The sequence below is a fragment of the Procambarus clarkii genome, chromosome 60 (assembly GCF_040958095.1).
Source record: "Procambarus clarkii isolate CNS0578487 chromosome 60, FALCON_Pclarkii_2.0, whole genome shotgun sequence".
Lineage (NCBI taxonomy): Eukaryota > Metazoa > Arthropoda > Malacostraca > Decapoda > Cambaridae > Procambarus > Procambarus clarkii.
The window spans coordinates 17,843,156-17,860,892 of record NC_091209.1 but is presented as its reverse complement, the minus strand read 5'-3'; the positions used below and the strand labels follow the sequence as shown (position 1 = coordinate 17,860,892).

Below are 17,737 nucleotides of genomic sequence, written 5' to 3'. Positions count from 1 at the left end.
CAGGAAAGGGATGGTTGATTTGACTGCATCTGTCTAAACTTAAAAAAAAGCTTTCTCAGAGTTGCACAGAAGAGGCTATTGTAATTACAATTGACAGAAAAAGGCACTTCTGTTGTTTAGAATTTATTTTGATTATCGTATCAACTATATTTGTTCATTCATTCCCTATCCAACACTAGCCATTGGTGGATGAATAATAAATATACTGATTCAAGCCGAGCCCAAATTTACAAGGAGTGTAATTGTTTATGGACTGGAGATTATTTAGAAGACTGTACCAATGCAAATTGGTGCTTGATGCAAGTATGTGTACAGTATGTGAATGAAGCTGAAGTATATGTTGATAAGTACTAAATTATTACAAAAGTTATCTACTATAGCATCAACACAAATCTAGAAATTGCTGGTATTTAATTGCTAAATTCAATTCTTTTATAGTTCTGGATTTCATATGTTTTTATATAAGTTTGAAATAATTTGTTAGAAACTTTAGCGAATTACAATAATCTATAAATCTAGAGGAAAAATATTGATTCAAAAGAACTAAACATTTGAGATTTTGTGCTTTTGATAAAAAAAAAGAGAGATAATTAGGCATTATGACACAAATGATTCAATCTTTTCAGCTTGGTATCACAGCTCTCCTACTCTGACTCTTGAACATGTACCTTACTTGTTCAACTTAGTTAAAGTTCTTGTGGTTATTCAATCTGAAAGTTCCCTTTCACTATGTTTTTTAGTGTTTTATATGTTTGTGACCTCACCAGTGAGCTTGAGATTGTATTTAATGGCTATGCCAAATTTTGACTCAAACGAGTATAAAAAAGTGAGCCTTTTCGAAACACTAATCAAAAGCTCAAATTTGGTTTTCGACGTCACAAATGGTCTTCTAGATTTTCTTTGGTGCTTTATTCTTCTGTCAGTTCTAGAATGAAGCATTTAGTGTCTCTTAATATATTTTCCTAGATTTTGTCAGACTCCTATATTTTGCCTCTGCCAAAAATACAATGTATATTTGAGAACAAATTTTACTCGTAGAGTTTAGAATATTTAGAAACGTGAGGACTTAGGTTAGGAATTTTAGATAATTAGTCTTCCCTGGAAGTTTGATTTAGACTGAATGTCTGATGCTGGACGTAATGTAGACATAGATAACCATATGCTACTACTTTATAGAAAATGGGTTTTTCAAGAACGTTGACAATAGAGCATTCATAGATGTCAGCCTCCCCTTTCCTTGTCTGAAATAGAAATATTTAATAGTATGTTAGAACCATTTAATAGAATGATAATGTAACAATGGCTTTACATTTTATAATTAGAGTGATAGATATATAGCTTTAATGCTGCTACTGAGATGAAAGATGTAAAATATATTTTTTATAGTCCCCATTAAATGATCTTGGTGCAGTGGACTTGAGTTAAGCAGTTCTAGTGTACAGTATACAGTAGCATTGTATCATCATTTGTTGTGCTTCTGAATTATTGAATTTGAGATTTATCAAATAACCTTCATTGAATCTTTCATATAAAAGGTAGATTAATACATAAATTAACTGGAGTCTTCTGCTTAGCTCTCTTATTCTTTTTAATGTAGTGTGAGAATACTTTGTAAGGTGTATTTGTGATTTTGTAATGGGTCTATATTATAATATTAACATTTGAAATTACCTAATTGTTTAATTTTAAAGTTTAATCTTAGTACAATGACAAATTACTATTACTTATTTGTAATAGTAATTAATATTAGTTACTTGTAATAATAATTGCAGCTATTAAACCTTTATTGCTTTATAGCACTTTATTTTGTTATTAGCTATTGCACTTCATCTGCTATTGCCACTGTTCTTCCTTTACTGTTGCTCATACAGCTGTACATTATTTACTTCTGTTATGCTTAATTACTGTTTATGATTCCTTACTGTTATCATTACTCCTGCTATTAAACCTACTGCTGCAGTTTTGATTGCATATTTGATTGGTTAAATAGAGCAAGGTGCTTCTCTACATATTTGATTGTACAAACCACTGCTTCTGCTTCTAATGATTATTACGCAGAAGGTATTGTTATTTTGCTACTGTTATCTCTACAGCTAGACGTACCTCTTTCCTCCTAGTGATATAATGCTGCTGACACTACTATTGGTATTAAAACTTTCAGCTTATGATTTAATAGAAGCAACTTGTGTTAAAAATGAAGTGCAATATTGCACTTATCAATTAAAATAATAACCCACTATTTGGAAAACATGAGGAAATGTAGAATATCTTTCGATCCCAACCCTGGATCCTCTTCCACTGCTGAACAGGATCCTTACCTTGAGGTTACCTTGAGGTGCTTCCGGGGCTTAGCGTCCCCGCGGCCCGGTCGTCGACCAGGCCTCCTGGTTGCCGGACAATAACAATACGCAATGTTGAGCTGGAAGATCCTTGGTTGGGATCGAATTATGCAGTCTATATTTCCTCATGTCTACATGGTCTATGTCGTGTTCTAGTTGCTAGAGCGTGTGCGTGGGAACACTGCATAGGTTCGATCCCTCATCACGACTCCTAAGAATTTTCTTAATAAAATTAATGAAAATAAAATTCCAGTCGTTACATTGTTCTGAGGATAGGTTTCCCCACAGGACTACTTTTAACCATAACTCACCAGCAAGTAAATTATGGCAAATTTTTGTTTTTATAACCAGTAAAAACGTTCTCCATGTCAGTGGTCATTCATACGCAAGTTCAACTCTCAGCTTGATATGTTAGCTCAATTTTTCAGAGGCAACTCATGCATCAAAACTGTCAACTAGTTATTACGACTGGTAAATACCATAGATTATTACAGAAAATGGGTTAATTAAAAGCAACCTTAATCACAAACACAACTACAAATGCATTCACAACTAATACTATTCAAATATAACTGTGGATTAGAATTTCTTCCACTACTGCTCTTTAGGTACAATAATCTATTTTGCTCTAAAAAAGAAGATCAATTAGCTTTGATAGACATTTAAAATCTATGATTTTGATATCCTGTTTCACTCTCTACTTTGTCCTCCTCTTTATAACTGTTCTATTCACATTTTAAGTCTTTTCTAGTTTTTTCATTTACTCTGGCACTTGTTTCTGTTAAATGTAGTCATTTTCTACATTTACTCTGACACTTGTTTCTGTTAAATGTGGTAATTTTCTACATTTCCATCAATATTTTGCATTGTAAACACATGGCACGTGCTTCACTTGTGAAGTAGCCAGAGAAGCATGTTCAACTCTCCAGCAGCTTTTCAGGTAATCTTTCAAAACTTTAACTCCTTAAGAATGCTGAGTTCTTAGGGAAGGGAAAATGAGGAATCCAGGTACCAGTACTGTATTCCTTTGCAACAGTTCTATTACTACTACTAATTCTACCTTATACTACTACTACTACAACTATTGCTATTACTACTACTATTACTACTATTACTACTATTATTACTACTACTGTTACTACTAGTATTACTACTACTATTACTGCTACTACTATTGCTACTACTATTACTACTACTATTACCACTGCTACTACTACTACTACTTCTACTTCTTCTAATTCATCTTTTGTTTATGCAACCTCATTTAATATAGCCTCAGCCTCCTCTACCGATTTTCTCTTGGTGGAATTATTACTTTTAACTTTGATCACAGCTTGTATTATCCATCAGGTATTAGATATAATACTGCATTTTCCCTATCAATACTGCAGCTATTATAAATATTTATTGTTCCTGCTTGTGTTGATGATGATTATACTGTAATTCTCTCTGCTCTTGCTGTATTTGCTTCCGGCATCATTATACTGTACTGTATAGTGATACAGCCACTGCTACAGTACAGTACCACTATTACAATTACTGCTTATGAAGCACTCAAAAGCATCATTGCTGCATGTAATAATACCAACTGAATTGTACTTTTCAGCTGCTATAATTGTTTACGTTCTCCTGTTCTATATTTACACAGAAACTATCTTTAACTTCTTTTTTAATCTTTTCTGCAACAATTACTTGTAGCAACGTTTATATATATATATATATATCACTCGTGAAAACTCTGATCAAAGTATGCAAAATGCGTTAGTTCAAAGATGACCATTGTGAAGTTTTTATATATTATAACTTAATGCAAAATATTTAAAATTTAGACATATAATAACAAATATATTATGATGTTTCTACTCCTTGTTACCAGTAATTGTTGATTAATTATTTTCATGTGATTTATTTTTATTTAGCTTTATTTGATTCACAAATCTCTACTCCTCTGTTTGCATTTATTGAATATTGTAGGTAATGTGTTGCCTGCTTGCTTTTACAATGCTTATTGATATATTTATTTTGTTTTCTGGGAGCAAAGTAACTCATATTGAAGGACATGGAGATTGTATCCAGTTTATGATATAGACCTACTTTGAATGCTTGATGTAAGAGAGTGTGACGGCCTCTCCTATCATGTGTTCGTGTACTCTGTGTGACATGTTTGTAACCCAAGGTCTGTCAGCTCTTCACATGAACCTCATATTGTGTCCATTCCATCTCTTTGTTCACTCATCTGTTGTATAACTTGCACAAAATCAACTGCATTTCTCATTTTCATCCATGTTATTTGTTTCATTTCATTTTGTAATTTCACCTGTTGACTGTGTCACTTTGTGATGTTAATTATCTGATCACTTATTACCAGATTTTGACCATTTCTGTAAATGTGTTATGTCTATTATCCTTCATGTTAAGTTCATGTTTTTCCTTTCCTTTTTAATTTCAATCTTTCTTGTCCTTTCAGCCTTTGCAGCCAACAACAGATTAAAATAGTATGATTTTTACCTTCTCATATGCAAATAAGCTACCTCAATGTCCCCATATCCCATATATATATTTATATATATATTTATAATATATATATATTATATATATATATATATATATATATATATATATATATATATATATATATATATATATATATATATATATATATATATATATATATAATATGTATGTATATAATGTTTTCATGGACATCTTTCTCAGTGCCAAACAGTGTTTAAAATATGTATATAATATCCACATTTATGCTTAGCATTAATGTTTTCTTTATCATCTGATGGTGCAGCATTCAAAATTTGCCACACTACTGCTCAAACTTACAATAAATTTTGTATTTGATATAATGCAGCATTAATCAGAATGGTATTGAAGTTGTTAAACATATAACCCACAGTTTATCTGAGGGTATTGCTGTATTTTATTTGCTTGTATGATCAACACTCACCTGCTGCATTTCTTCAATAAATTTTTAGCTTCCTCAAGAACCCGTTAAAAGAAACTAAATTTTAAGCTTTCTGGATGCTCTGTAATAGGCAAGAGAATATATGTGGTCTTTTACTATCCCTAGTGACATTTATTGTGAAAATGACTTTGTAATAAATTTGGGCAGTCAGGTGTGCACCAATTGGTTGGTAGTTCAGCTCACATATGATATTCTAGTCTGGTTATTTACCGTAATTAATGTCAAACATCAGAACTTGGTGTTTGATAAGAAACGTTATTTTAACCATTTTAGTTTGAAATAATAACGGACTTGAGAAAGTTAAAAGGGCACCATTATAATATAATTATGCTGTGATTTCTATTGTGTCAAACTCACTACATGTATGTAGTTTTATTCATGTTTTCTGTTATCTAGCTTTCAGATTTTTCAGATTTGATTAAAAATCATTACTCTTTGCAATGATTTTTTAAATGCATTTTTACATAGATAATTACAATTCACACACAAACACATGCACACACAGTGCACCTAATTAATATATATATATATATATATATATATATATATAATACTGTATGTATATATATATATATATATATATATATATATATATATATATATATATATATATATATATATATATATATATATATATATATATATATATATATATATATTATTTACTTTAGTTATTTATTTTCATACCTAATACCCAGAACCACACTACTATGCCTAGTATAGAAGGACCATTTTGAGTAACATCCAGACAGACCAATTTTGTCTACTGTATTTACAAATACATGTATCTATATATCTATTTTGAGATTAGTTTGGCCTTAATAATATAACCACAATTATTGATTACATGAGTTACTAACTTGTTATGGCCTACATTTATGCAATTTAAGCAGTACTGATGAATAGTCAGGCTATTTAGGATATGTCAGGTTGCTATGTTAGTTTTTTATTTGTTTTCTTAAAAAAAGTATTGTTCATAAATTAAAAATATATCAATCCACAAATTATAAATGTGATAAAAAGTACTGTTATGGATACAGTAACAGTATTTCATAACTGCCTAAAGAGTATGGGATGTTTGTAATTACCTAAGTGTAGCTACAGGATGAAAGCTATTTTCGTCGTGTCTCATCTTCCTGGTATTCTTTGAAATTGCTGATGGTTTTGGCCTCCACTGCCTTCTCACTTGTTCCAGTCATCTAACACTCTGTTTCAAAGAGAATGTTTTTATATTTCTCTGCACCTTTGTTTCCTTAGCTTGAATCTGTGGCCTCCAGTTCTTGAAGTTGTGAGTTTAAAAAATTCCTTTGTCTATTTTTTATTTCCTGTTACTATATTGTACTCTAATTACATAAGGGTAATAACCAAATGTAGTTACAGGATGAGAGCTGTACTCGTGACGTCCCGTCTTCTCAGTACTCTTTGTCATATGACGCTTTGAAACTACTGAGAGTTTTGTCCTTCACTCAATTATCAGTCACTTGTTCCAACACCTATTTTGTGTGTTTATTTATTTATAACCAGAGTTGCACAGTACAGTAGTTTTAACTACCCTAAATGTTAAATATTTCATAAATTTTCTCATATGTATGAGTTTTTAATTATCATATATACAGTAATATGATATTAAAAATTCTTGGCAAAACTAGCCTTAAAAACCTGATCTATCCAAAATTGGACAATTATTTCTCAATATTACCTAATACATTAAATTAGGCATAACTAAGTTAGAAATTCATGTTGTTAATTCAACAAATTAATACAGATATTATTTAGGCTTAAACTAATTTTAAAATAAATATTTGAAAATATGCAAAATTGCTCTGGCTGTCCCTTCTTACTAGCTAGGTCGTGTAGAGCAGTTCCGACTATTAAGCATGACTATACTACACTGTAAATGGTTTACATAGTATTTTATGTTTCCCCCTTGCACATTATTACTTACTCAGGATTATCACTTGGATTCACAAGCTGTATTGTAAAAACTCCATTACCCATACTTTTTCATATTACAGTTATCACTTGACAAATATTATTGTAAATAAAAACAAATCTGAAGGTTACTTTTATGCATTTCAGTAACAAAATATATATAGGTCTCTCTAATATTTTCAAAAATTTGCTGTATTGTATTGTAAAAATAAATGAAGTGACCTAACACTCAACTTGCTTTTCCAAGTGGACAATCTGTGTTCGTGATTCACAAGGATAGGAATGTTGTATAAATTTATGACATGGATTCATTCTGAAGGCGGGGCTGGAGCTGGCAGAAGTGGTACAACAGGCATCGAGAAGAGGGTCCTTAGCTTCTGATGATGGTGGCCGTCACCTGCGACCAGAAGAATACCCAGTTAATAGGTATAGATCACGGTCACCTTCACCAGTCAGGGGCTTCCAGTCACCTACACCTCCTCACAGGTATTGCAATGTTTGTAAAACAGGTGTTTATTTATTGCTTTATTTTAATTTGGCTGCTAACCACTGGTAGCATTTTCTGGGTTCAGAAGCCTGTTCTGAAGGTCAGACGACTTAAAAAAAATTACATGATTTGAAAATATTTTCAAAGAATGCATTGCTGCTATTGGATATTGCAGCAAAAGTGTTAATCTAGTGCAGAACTTAACACTAGTGAATAAATATTATAATAGAATTAACAGTGTTGATAGCAAGAAATTAATTCACAGGTTTTGTGTCAAACACGTATATGTAGTAAGACGCCCATAGGTTGTCACAATCCACAATCTTCTAGGAAGAATTTTAAGTATGGGTTTACATTTCAGTAGAAAATTTTGTATATATATATATATATATAAACCTACACAGGTTTATTTATATATATAAATAAACCATAGCCTGCAGCTCTTCCTACTGAGCCACCAACACCCCTAGAGGAAGGATTCCAGAAGCACATCTGCTGCCCAACTGGAACTTAAGCCTTCCCTGGAATGCCACTTTAGGGGTGTTGGTGACTAAGTAGGTAGAACTACAGGCTACAGTTTATGTGGTCGATGGTTCGAGGCTCCAATTGTCCAGGTCAATGAAATGTTATTATCCACAATATGGTGGTTAGCAATTTACATGATTAGGATGTGGTTCATCTAACACCTTCATGCCAAAGTGGCACTCCAGCAAAGGCTTAAAGTTCCAGTTGGGCAACAGATAGGTGCTTCGTTTTCCAAGAATCCTCCAGTTATCAGAAAGGCTTTGCTGACTTTCTGAAGGCAGTTTCCAGTGGGGTGGTGGATTGTCACTAATTTCCTGGCCCTCTGTGAGGGAAGGGTGCCAGGTTCTGGCTCTGGACCCCAATAGGCCAAGGAAAACACAGCTAATGTGACCTTTTAGCATGCAGCAACCTCAACAAGACAGTTTCATGGAGCCACCGAGGCTCCTACAGAGAGAGACGTTTCGTAACATTCAACGGTGGGTTTTTATATGGCAGTTGAAGTTTAGTTTGTTGTCTATCTGTATGCTAAGAAATTTTCCTTGTTTCACTCTCATTTTGGGTATTGTTTATTTTTAGATGCAATTGGTGTATTTATTTCCAAATAATATATAATATATCTTTTCAATGTTCCCAGGTACAGGTAATGGAAAATCAAATAATTAATGATTACAGATAGATGAGTTCAGTACACCATATACATAATGATGATGATGCAAATATACAATGGAGGTTACATTAATGTGTAGTATATAAATAATGTCGGGTGTTTACAGAAAGTAAATGCTTCCAAAGCTTCTTGTTGTTATATGCAGTATTTCATGTTATAGCAACAATGGGCAGAATTTTAGTTTAAAAGAGACTGCTGAATACTAAATTTCCTAAATATTAGAAGAAGGAATCTTTGCTCTTTTGTCTATGTATAATGATCAAATTGAGTTGGTCATCTGATAAGGATTTCCCTATTAATTAACCCCGTGATGCTATTATGAAGTTAATCGTGCATACCTCAGACATATGCGTTCTCCAACACTAATTAGGCGGAGTCCCTCACCAAGAAGACCTGTCCAGCAACCACATGATATTGGCTTCAGTGATGCCGTTAGTGATGTGGTGGACCTCGTCAAATATGATAACATCCACAAGAGAGGTAGGCTACGAGGTAGGTAATTGAGTCTGCAGGCCAGGGTCGTCGTCATAGTGCACATGAGGTATGTAAACTGCAGGGTCATGCCTCTCAGTGAGTAGGTAGTGAAGAATTTTCTTATATCATCTTTAGAAAATTCATTTTCCATCAATTTAATACTAAATATCTGATCAAAGACATACAGTAAGGACTTTTTAATGGGTAATTATATTAACAGTACTGCACGTCTTTATTCTGCGATTTAAATATGATTATTTACATCCATATTCAAGATAATTTACATTAAAAGTAAATAAAGTTTTGTTCGTGCCTTAAATATTGATGCAAGATATTCCCGATTAAAAGAATGTGGTATTCAGTGCAATAATATAAATAACATTTCGAGCAGATAACCTTGTTATCTGTTTTTCCCTGAAGGGAAGAGTGAGGATGGTTCAGATGCTTCATAAAAAATTGTAGGATATGACATAACAATACACATAGGGAATTTATCACAAGGGGTCAGTCTGGGTGTTGCAGAACTCATTTTTTGTTTAGGAAATCCATTATCCAAACATTCCAGTCATATGAACCATCACTGCCCTTCCCTATTGTACTTCAATGTGCATTAGTTGAAGACTGGCCTTTTGATTAACTTAAACTTATGCAACATAAAGTTGAGTGTTGATTGCAAATGAAATACTCTTTATATTCACTACTGAACTCAGTTAGAGATGATTCAATTTGTCATTATAATAAGATTCATTTTATGAAGCCGATTTTATTTGTAGAGTCTTGTAGAGTTGTGTGGTAAGAAATATGAACCCATTAACGTATCTTGCATAGATGTAAAATATAGTAATAATGAGTACTATTTGAAAATCTTCATAACTATGAAAAGTAATAATGTACACTATTTGTAGCTGTTTAATGTTCTCAAAAGAGGATTTGTTCTTGTAATGACAAATGGCATTATTGCATGACCCTTGCAGGTATTAGTCATGTAATAAAGAATTTACTTGTGTTAAAGAATTCAGAAAATGCTGAAAAACATAAGACCTTTGATACTAAATTTTAATAGTGTATTTCTCTACTATATTCTGAGCTATTCCACTCAGATTACTCGTAAGGAAAGAACTTCCTGGCCCCAGGATATGTCTGTACTTAGTCAAAGCAATTTGACAGTCTGCAATACACATCAGGGAACTCTGCAATGCACATCAAGGATCATTTAAAATTGTCCCTTCTAGGTCATACTGATTCTAGGCAGAAGTTGAAGAATACTCAATCCAGCCCAGAAAGATCACTAGAAAACACATTCCGAAGCTCCACAACCTTCCCAAGTTGTAGTTGACAGCAAAAGGACTGTTAATCGCCAAATTTGAAAAATTATGGTTGCCCTACTCTGCCACTAACCCTGACCACAATCTCTGACTGCCACCAGGCAACACAACCTAACACAAAAATAAGGTTTCTTACCTCTAGCTACCTCATGAAGCCTGACTGATGCCCTATGATTGGTTTCCCTCTCCAAAATAGTCACCACTACCATGGCTCTACAACAAATAGAGTACCGTGTTGCTTGCTGCATTGTTCCAGTATTTACTTACTGGTTTTCCACATTTGCACTTACATCGTCTCAAATGTCAGAGGTACATGAGTTCCAGCTGTAAATTATTCAGTTAATAGTCTTTATCCCCCTTCCCGAACTGGATGCTTGTTTGAGGCACTTGTTCAGCCTCAGAGGTCATAAGGTTGTTCTTGAGACTTGCACACATACCCACATATCCACACAAATATACATACAAACAGCCAAGGGTGGGAGATTGCAGGGACACTTTTTGATATTATTACTTTTGCCTTAAGTAGGCCAATATTACAGACATGTCTTGCACTGTTTGACAGCTTCCTCATGCCAAAACTGGTCTAGGCATGGGCTTCATTCCATGACAGGGCTCAGTGAAGGGATTAACCCAATCTGTAGTGTTTTTGTGAGGATTCAGACTGGTTTTCTAAGGTCTCTTCATGAGTAGTGGTTTCCAGGACTGACAGCACATACATACAGATTTAAGGTAATTTTATACCTCTTCTTTCTTTGAGTATTATGTCACCTCTTTTCTGTCTTACATCAGGTTCACTATGCCTGTAGTTGGTAGTTACATAAGTGTAATTACCAAAGCGTAGTGGGGGACAGATATTTATGTAAATTATAGTTAGGGGAACACTTTAACCTTGCAATGCACATCACATCCTCAGAGGTTTGATCAGTGCTGTGCATCACATCTTGAGATTTTTTAGTTACTGCAAAAAATCTGAAACTCCCATGCGCTACACGGGACCCACAAAAATTAAGTACATCGCTTTGGCTACAGGCCAGTAGTATCAAGACAGCAACCATAGGCAGCATATGTGGCTCAAGCTGCCAACCTGGTCATGCAGCTCTGTTAGTATCTTCCTGTACAGATGATGGAGTGATGATAATGAAAGAGAATTTGAGGTAAACATCTCACACCGAAGGTGGGCCCCTCACCCAGTGCCCCACATAGTGTCCCACATAGTGTCCCACATATGTCGAGTCTAGCCCCAGGCCGAACTTGGGGAGTAGAAGAACTCCCGAAACACTTCCCTGATATGCTCCAGGTATATCCTCAATAACTAGGCCTCCTCTCAGGAGTTGTGAGGTGTGTGACACAGTGAGGCTGGACTACTCCAAAGCACAGGAAAGCTCCTTTACATTACACTAATAAGTTATTATTGAAAATAATGCGTTGTATTTTATACCGTGCTCGTACTGTGCTACAAAATGTACAGAAAAGTTTCTTTGACTTTTTTCTGTAGCATTCATAGACCGACTCTGAACGTATGTGAACTACTGTATGTGTGGTAGTAGTTGCCACCATGGAATGTCTTGGAAATGAAGTGTAGCAACATCTCTTGGGTGACTAGTACAATGCAGAATCAAACAATATACTGTATTTAGAACTATACGGTATAATAATATTATGAACATAAAAGCTATTACATTCACTCGAAAGCAATAATTTATATTTACATGATTTCCATTCCGAGTTTAGCAGTCAAAACATGTACGGTACGATTATTCATACAATTTTCCTTACACAGTATACATAATTTTTTGTATTGGAATGAATATTCAGTGATATACAATATATCTATTTAATATCTACACATATACCTCTAAAACATATTACTATACAGCATAAATGATTCATTCATTATTATAACTTTCAATATTTTTTAGCAAATTTAGCATTTTCTGATTCTTGAACCACTCCTCTCACAAAGGGACAAAAGGGAGTTAGTTTCTATTAATATTTTCTGTATATTAAAATTGTAGCTCTAAGTAGTTTTGTTTTTTTTATAAATTTCACTCCCTGTTTATCCTTTCAAATCCTAATGTCTCCATGTGTTCGTTTCACCATTTGTGATAGAAGCAAGGTCAGTGTCTTTAAGTATTTAATTTAGTAATATGTACAAACATTTATTTATTTATTTATTGTATTGTACAGTTTGTATCAGCATGAAGTGTTTTCCCGTTAATAAATTAACATCTGACATTAATAATACACAGATATCCAAGGAAACTATGCCTTGGAAGATGTGAGATGTCCCAAGTAGTATGGGAACATCTTCTCATATGTTCTTAATTTTCCCCTACCATCATCTGCTGGGGTGCATTTATGGTTATGTCCGGAAACAGTACAGTATATGCTTATATAAGAAGTACGGTAGGAGGTTTAAGCTAGATAGCAAAATTAACTAACTCTTCTTCTGACTCTGTCTGCATGTAAAGGTATGCAAACTTCCTATGCAACTAGTTCATCTGTCATTCATTAAACATTCATCTGTGTTGCATCAAAAAAAAAAAAATATATATATATATATATATATATACAGTGGAACCTCAGCTGATGACTGCCATAGAGTATGAATTTTTTTGTATACGATGTCAAATCCACTGTAAAATTTGAAATGGTGTATGACGGTTTACTTGGAAGACGACGTCTGTTCATATGCATATGGGTCGAACAAGCGAATGGTGCTGGGGATGCGGGGCGAAGCACTCTCAGTTTGTTTACAAGTCTATCCCGCGTAGTGACGACCGCAGCCGTGCATGAATTCTTTGTGAAGAATTTCATTGTTTGCCAGCTTTTTTGTTTTTTTACCATAAAAGTTCTTATTATATATCATGCCATGGGTCCCAAGAAAGTCAGTGGTAAAGTTCAACCTAAGAAAATAGTTGTGAGGATGATGATAGAGGAAAAACAAGAGATCATTCACAGTTGTGGTAGTGGTACCACCACTGTGTGGAGGTACCACCAGGTGGTACCCTCACAACTTATATATGTACTGTATATATATATATATATATAATATACTGTATATACAATGTGGAACCTCAATTTACAAATGCCCCTACTTACAAATTTTTCGAGCTACAACCCCAATTTCGTTGTAAAACTTGACTCGATTTACAACCTTTGCCTCGATTTGCGACTTTGTTGATACACGTACGGGTTGACTAAGCGCGTAGTTCCTGGTGGTACGGGTGACCCCGCCTCAGTTTACCAGTCACCCACTTAGCGACGATTGCGTTTGAATTCTTTGTAAAGAACTTCATTGTTTTTGTGCTTTTTGTTTTTTGAACGCAAAAGTAATTATTATATATCACACCATGGGTCCCAAGAAAGTCAGTGATAAGGTTCAACGTAAGAAAATAGGTGAGAGTAGAGGCAGTAGAGGATGTCCCTTCCTCATTAAGAAAATGCATGAAGTATGGGAAGAACTGCAAAGTTTTGTTGAAAAAACTTACCTAAATAAGGCTGTAGCAAGCCGTTGCATTGACCTTTTAAATGACAATATGATGTCTCACTACAGACAAGTGTTAAAATGTGGGGAAAAACAAGTATTTTTAGAAAGGTTCTTTGTAAGACAAGCAAGCAGTGAGCCACAACCAGGTCCTAGTGGTATGCCTGCAAAACATAGGAGAGAGAGTACCCCAGAGAAGTCATCGCTGCCTGATGTTATAATGGAAGGGGACTCCCCTTCCAAACAGTAACACCACCTCCCCTTCCCCTCTCCCCACCCTCCTCACCATCTTCCATATGCCAACAAGAGTCATCAATTAAGGTAAGCTATAACTTGTACATACTATAATGTGTGTGTGTGTACATACTAAAATGTGTGTGTGTATTATGTATGAAATTTGGTTTGAAGTTAATATTTTGGGGAGTGTGGAATGGATTATTTTAATTTACATTTTTTCTCATGGGAAAATGTTTTTCAAGTAACGAATTTTTGAGTTATGACCCATCTCTGGGAACGGATTAAATTAGTAAATGGAGGTACCACTGTATATATATATGTATGTGTGTGTGTGTGTGTGATTGTTGAAATGGAAATTGTCAATGTAAGAGTTTAAACTGATAGAAAAACATGCTTGTGCTTGAATTATAACTGCACCTTCTTGATTGTTAATCATTACATAATAATTTATAAATATACCACCAGTAATTTTTAATACATTCTTTTGGGATACATTAGATGACAAAATATATATTGTAGATATAGTTTCAAGAAACGTATAGATTTAAATTAAATTTTAAAGAATTATTTAAATAAAAATATATATGCTTCCCTTGTGTCATATCACAATAAGATAATTCTTCATTGAACTCAAAACAATGCTGCATTAGATAATTTAGAAATATAATTTGAGATAAAACTGTTATTGTTATCCACTAAAGAGTACAGTATAATGAAATAAACCAACAACTGTGCATCAGCTAACATCTAAACACCTGCTTTTAACATCTCTTTGTCAGTAAATTTGTTTTCAATTAGTATACAATTTAGCAAAGTTTGCTGATCAGCAAAGCTGAGCTACACCCCATGCAAACAGCAGCCCAGGCTTCAAAACTCACAAACATCCTGGAGCCTGGAGGAAACAGCGGATGGTGGGGGAAATGAATACTCACCGCTCTAAGACTAAGTCCCCAAAAACAAGGTCCAAGTTCAGGACAACCACTCAGATACTAAGCTGCAAAACCAAATGGGCAAATGAACCCAATGTAGCTGCATGCTGCCTGTTCAGCCCCATCACTACAAGAACAAAGAAAATAAAAGACAGAGGATTAAGCTAACAAAAAAACAAAGTTAAGATACATTGAGCCCAAGTGCAGCAAGAGGGGTAGAGAGGAGCAAGGAATAGAATAAGTTGTGTGAGGAGCTATGCTACACTTTCCAATTTCTGAATTGCTTTTAAATACATAGATGGTGAAATACTAAAGAAATTGTTCATGACCTTTGTAAGTCCAAAGTTGGAACCTGCAGCAGTTGTATGGTGCCCATATCTTAAGAACCACATCGACAAACTGGAAAAGGTGCAAAGGCATGCAACTAAATTGCTTCCGGAACTGTTAGACAAGAGCTATGAAGAGAGATTAGAGGTATTAAACATGCCAAAATTCGAAGATAGAAGAAAAAGAGGCAATATGATCACTGTGTACAAAATAGTAATGTGAATCAACATAATTTTTAAGGAAGTGTAACTGGAAGTTTAAGAACAAGTAAATAGTTAATAACAAGTTTAAGCTAACTAAACAAAGCTGCCCAAGAAATATACGAAAATTCACTTTTGCAAACAGAGTGGTACTGTAGACGGTTGGAACAAGGTAAATGAGAAGGTGGTGGAGGCCAAAACCGTCAATAGTTTAAAACATTTTATAATAGTACTGGAAAGACAGGACACCACGAGCATAGTGGTGTCCCACCCTGTAACTACACTTAGGTAATTACACACCATTAACTAAAAATTTACCTGCAAAGTTTTTGGCATTGACATGTAAAACAATTTAGTTGCTTTGTCATTTTGGACAAGGCACTCAGTACATAGATGATAACAGGCTTTTAAGATTACTGTATTCACAATAACAGTTGTTTTTTGAGCTGTGTGTGTGTGTATCATGACATCTTCAATCTATTACCTTTATAGCTTGCTTTTTATTGCTATTCATTATATTTTGTAATCACCATGCTTAAATGCACACTTTAACTTTAGTGTGTGTCAATTTATACATTATCTCTACACTTTCTACATTTAACATTAGGTCATGTTTTGCTGCACCGCAGAAATATTTGTGAGGTCAGAATTTTTTTAGATTCTTGTTTACATTTGCTTTCAAAAGTGCACACATATGGCAAGGTGTCATTTTGTGATAGTTTGTAGTGAGTAAGCTTGCATCATAGTTGAGATAGGAGAGTGTAAATAAACCACTTGTGAAGTAAGTTGTAGTTTTTTTTTGTAGTGCATAAATGATAATTCCTTCCTTATCTTATTGTTAAGTAATGCTTCCATATATCATTTATGTAAATAAATAATGATAGCCAAATTCCTGATCAATTATTACAAATATAAAGCTTCTGTAGTTTAAATTACAAGACTGCCACAATCTGTATTGCCTTCAATGCTTTCTGCAGTTAATTAGTAGTGTCCCAATTCTTATTTGTGCTGTTCCTTAACCACTATCCCTATTGAAAGATCTGTTCACACTCCATTACAAATATATTCCTGCATGTAATGCTTTTTGCTGGGTTCCCAGCCATATTGGTGTTGCCTCCAAATAACCTCATGAATACTGCTGCTAAAGAAGCTATTTATTCCTGTAACATTTTCCAGAAATTCCTTAATCTGATTTCTGCCCTGTTATTTAACCCAATCCCAGGTATTAAAGATGTAGTGTATATGGTTAGCTAATATGAATAAGAAATTGCATACAATTAAGTGTGACCCCATGGCCTTCCTCCTGTCACCATAACAGGAAGTGAGAACTGTCTCTGGCTAGGATGCATACTGGTCACACACAGTTAACTTTATGGCCACTTGATGGAACAAACACCTGTACATTGTTTTGTAATGGCCACATACCCCCCCCCTCGTAGATCATAAAATGTTCTGATTTTCAAGATGATCGGAAATCTTGCTTTCCCAATGTTCATTTGAGTCATTCATCCCTTAAAATCCTTTTGTGAACTTGACTCTTTGAGATAACTCGTGTTGTGCCTTTCTGCTCTCGTATTGGTATCCTGAGTGATATCTAGGAATGTTTATTTCTCTGCAACACAGATGTACTAAACAATCTTTTAGGCTTGGCACCGTCTTTTCATAATTATATAAGTAAATGTTAGAGGCTTTACTAAATAATAAGTGGCTCTTACTAAATTATGCAAGCATTATTAAATATGAAAATGATTCACAAAATGTTAAGATGTGGTACTAAGTGACTTTACTAAAGAAACTTAACTAAATAATAAATGTCATTTCTAAATTAGCCTTA

General features: G+C 34.1%; 1 protein-coding gene across 1 annotated transcript in view; it reads left to right on the top strand.

The window, feature by feature from the left end:
• cac (calcium voltage-gated channel subunit cacophony) overlaps positions 1 to 17,737 on the top strand; it is a 749,704-nt gene that overhangs the window by 724,533 nt on the left and 7,434 nt on the right. The window contains exons 42-43 of the mRNA XM_069307633.1: positions 7,565 to 7,731; positions 9,295 to 9,416. Of these exons, the coding sequence (XP_069163734.1) occupies positions 7,565 to 7,731; positions 9,295 to 9,416 (289 nt within the window). The remainder of the gene's footprint in view (positions 1 to 7,564; positions 7,732 to 9,294; positions 9,417 to 17,737) is intronic.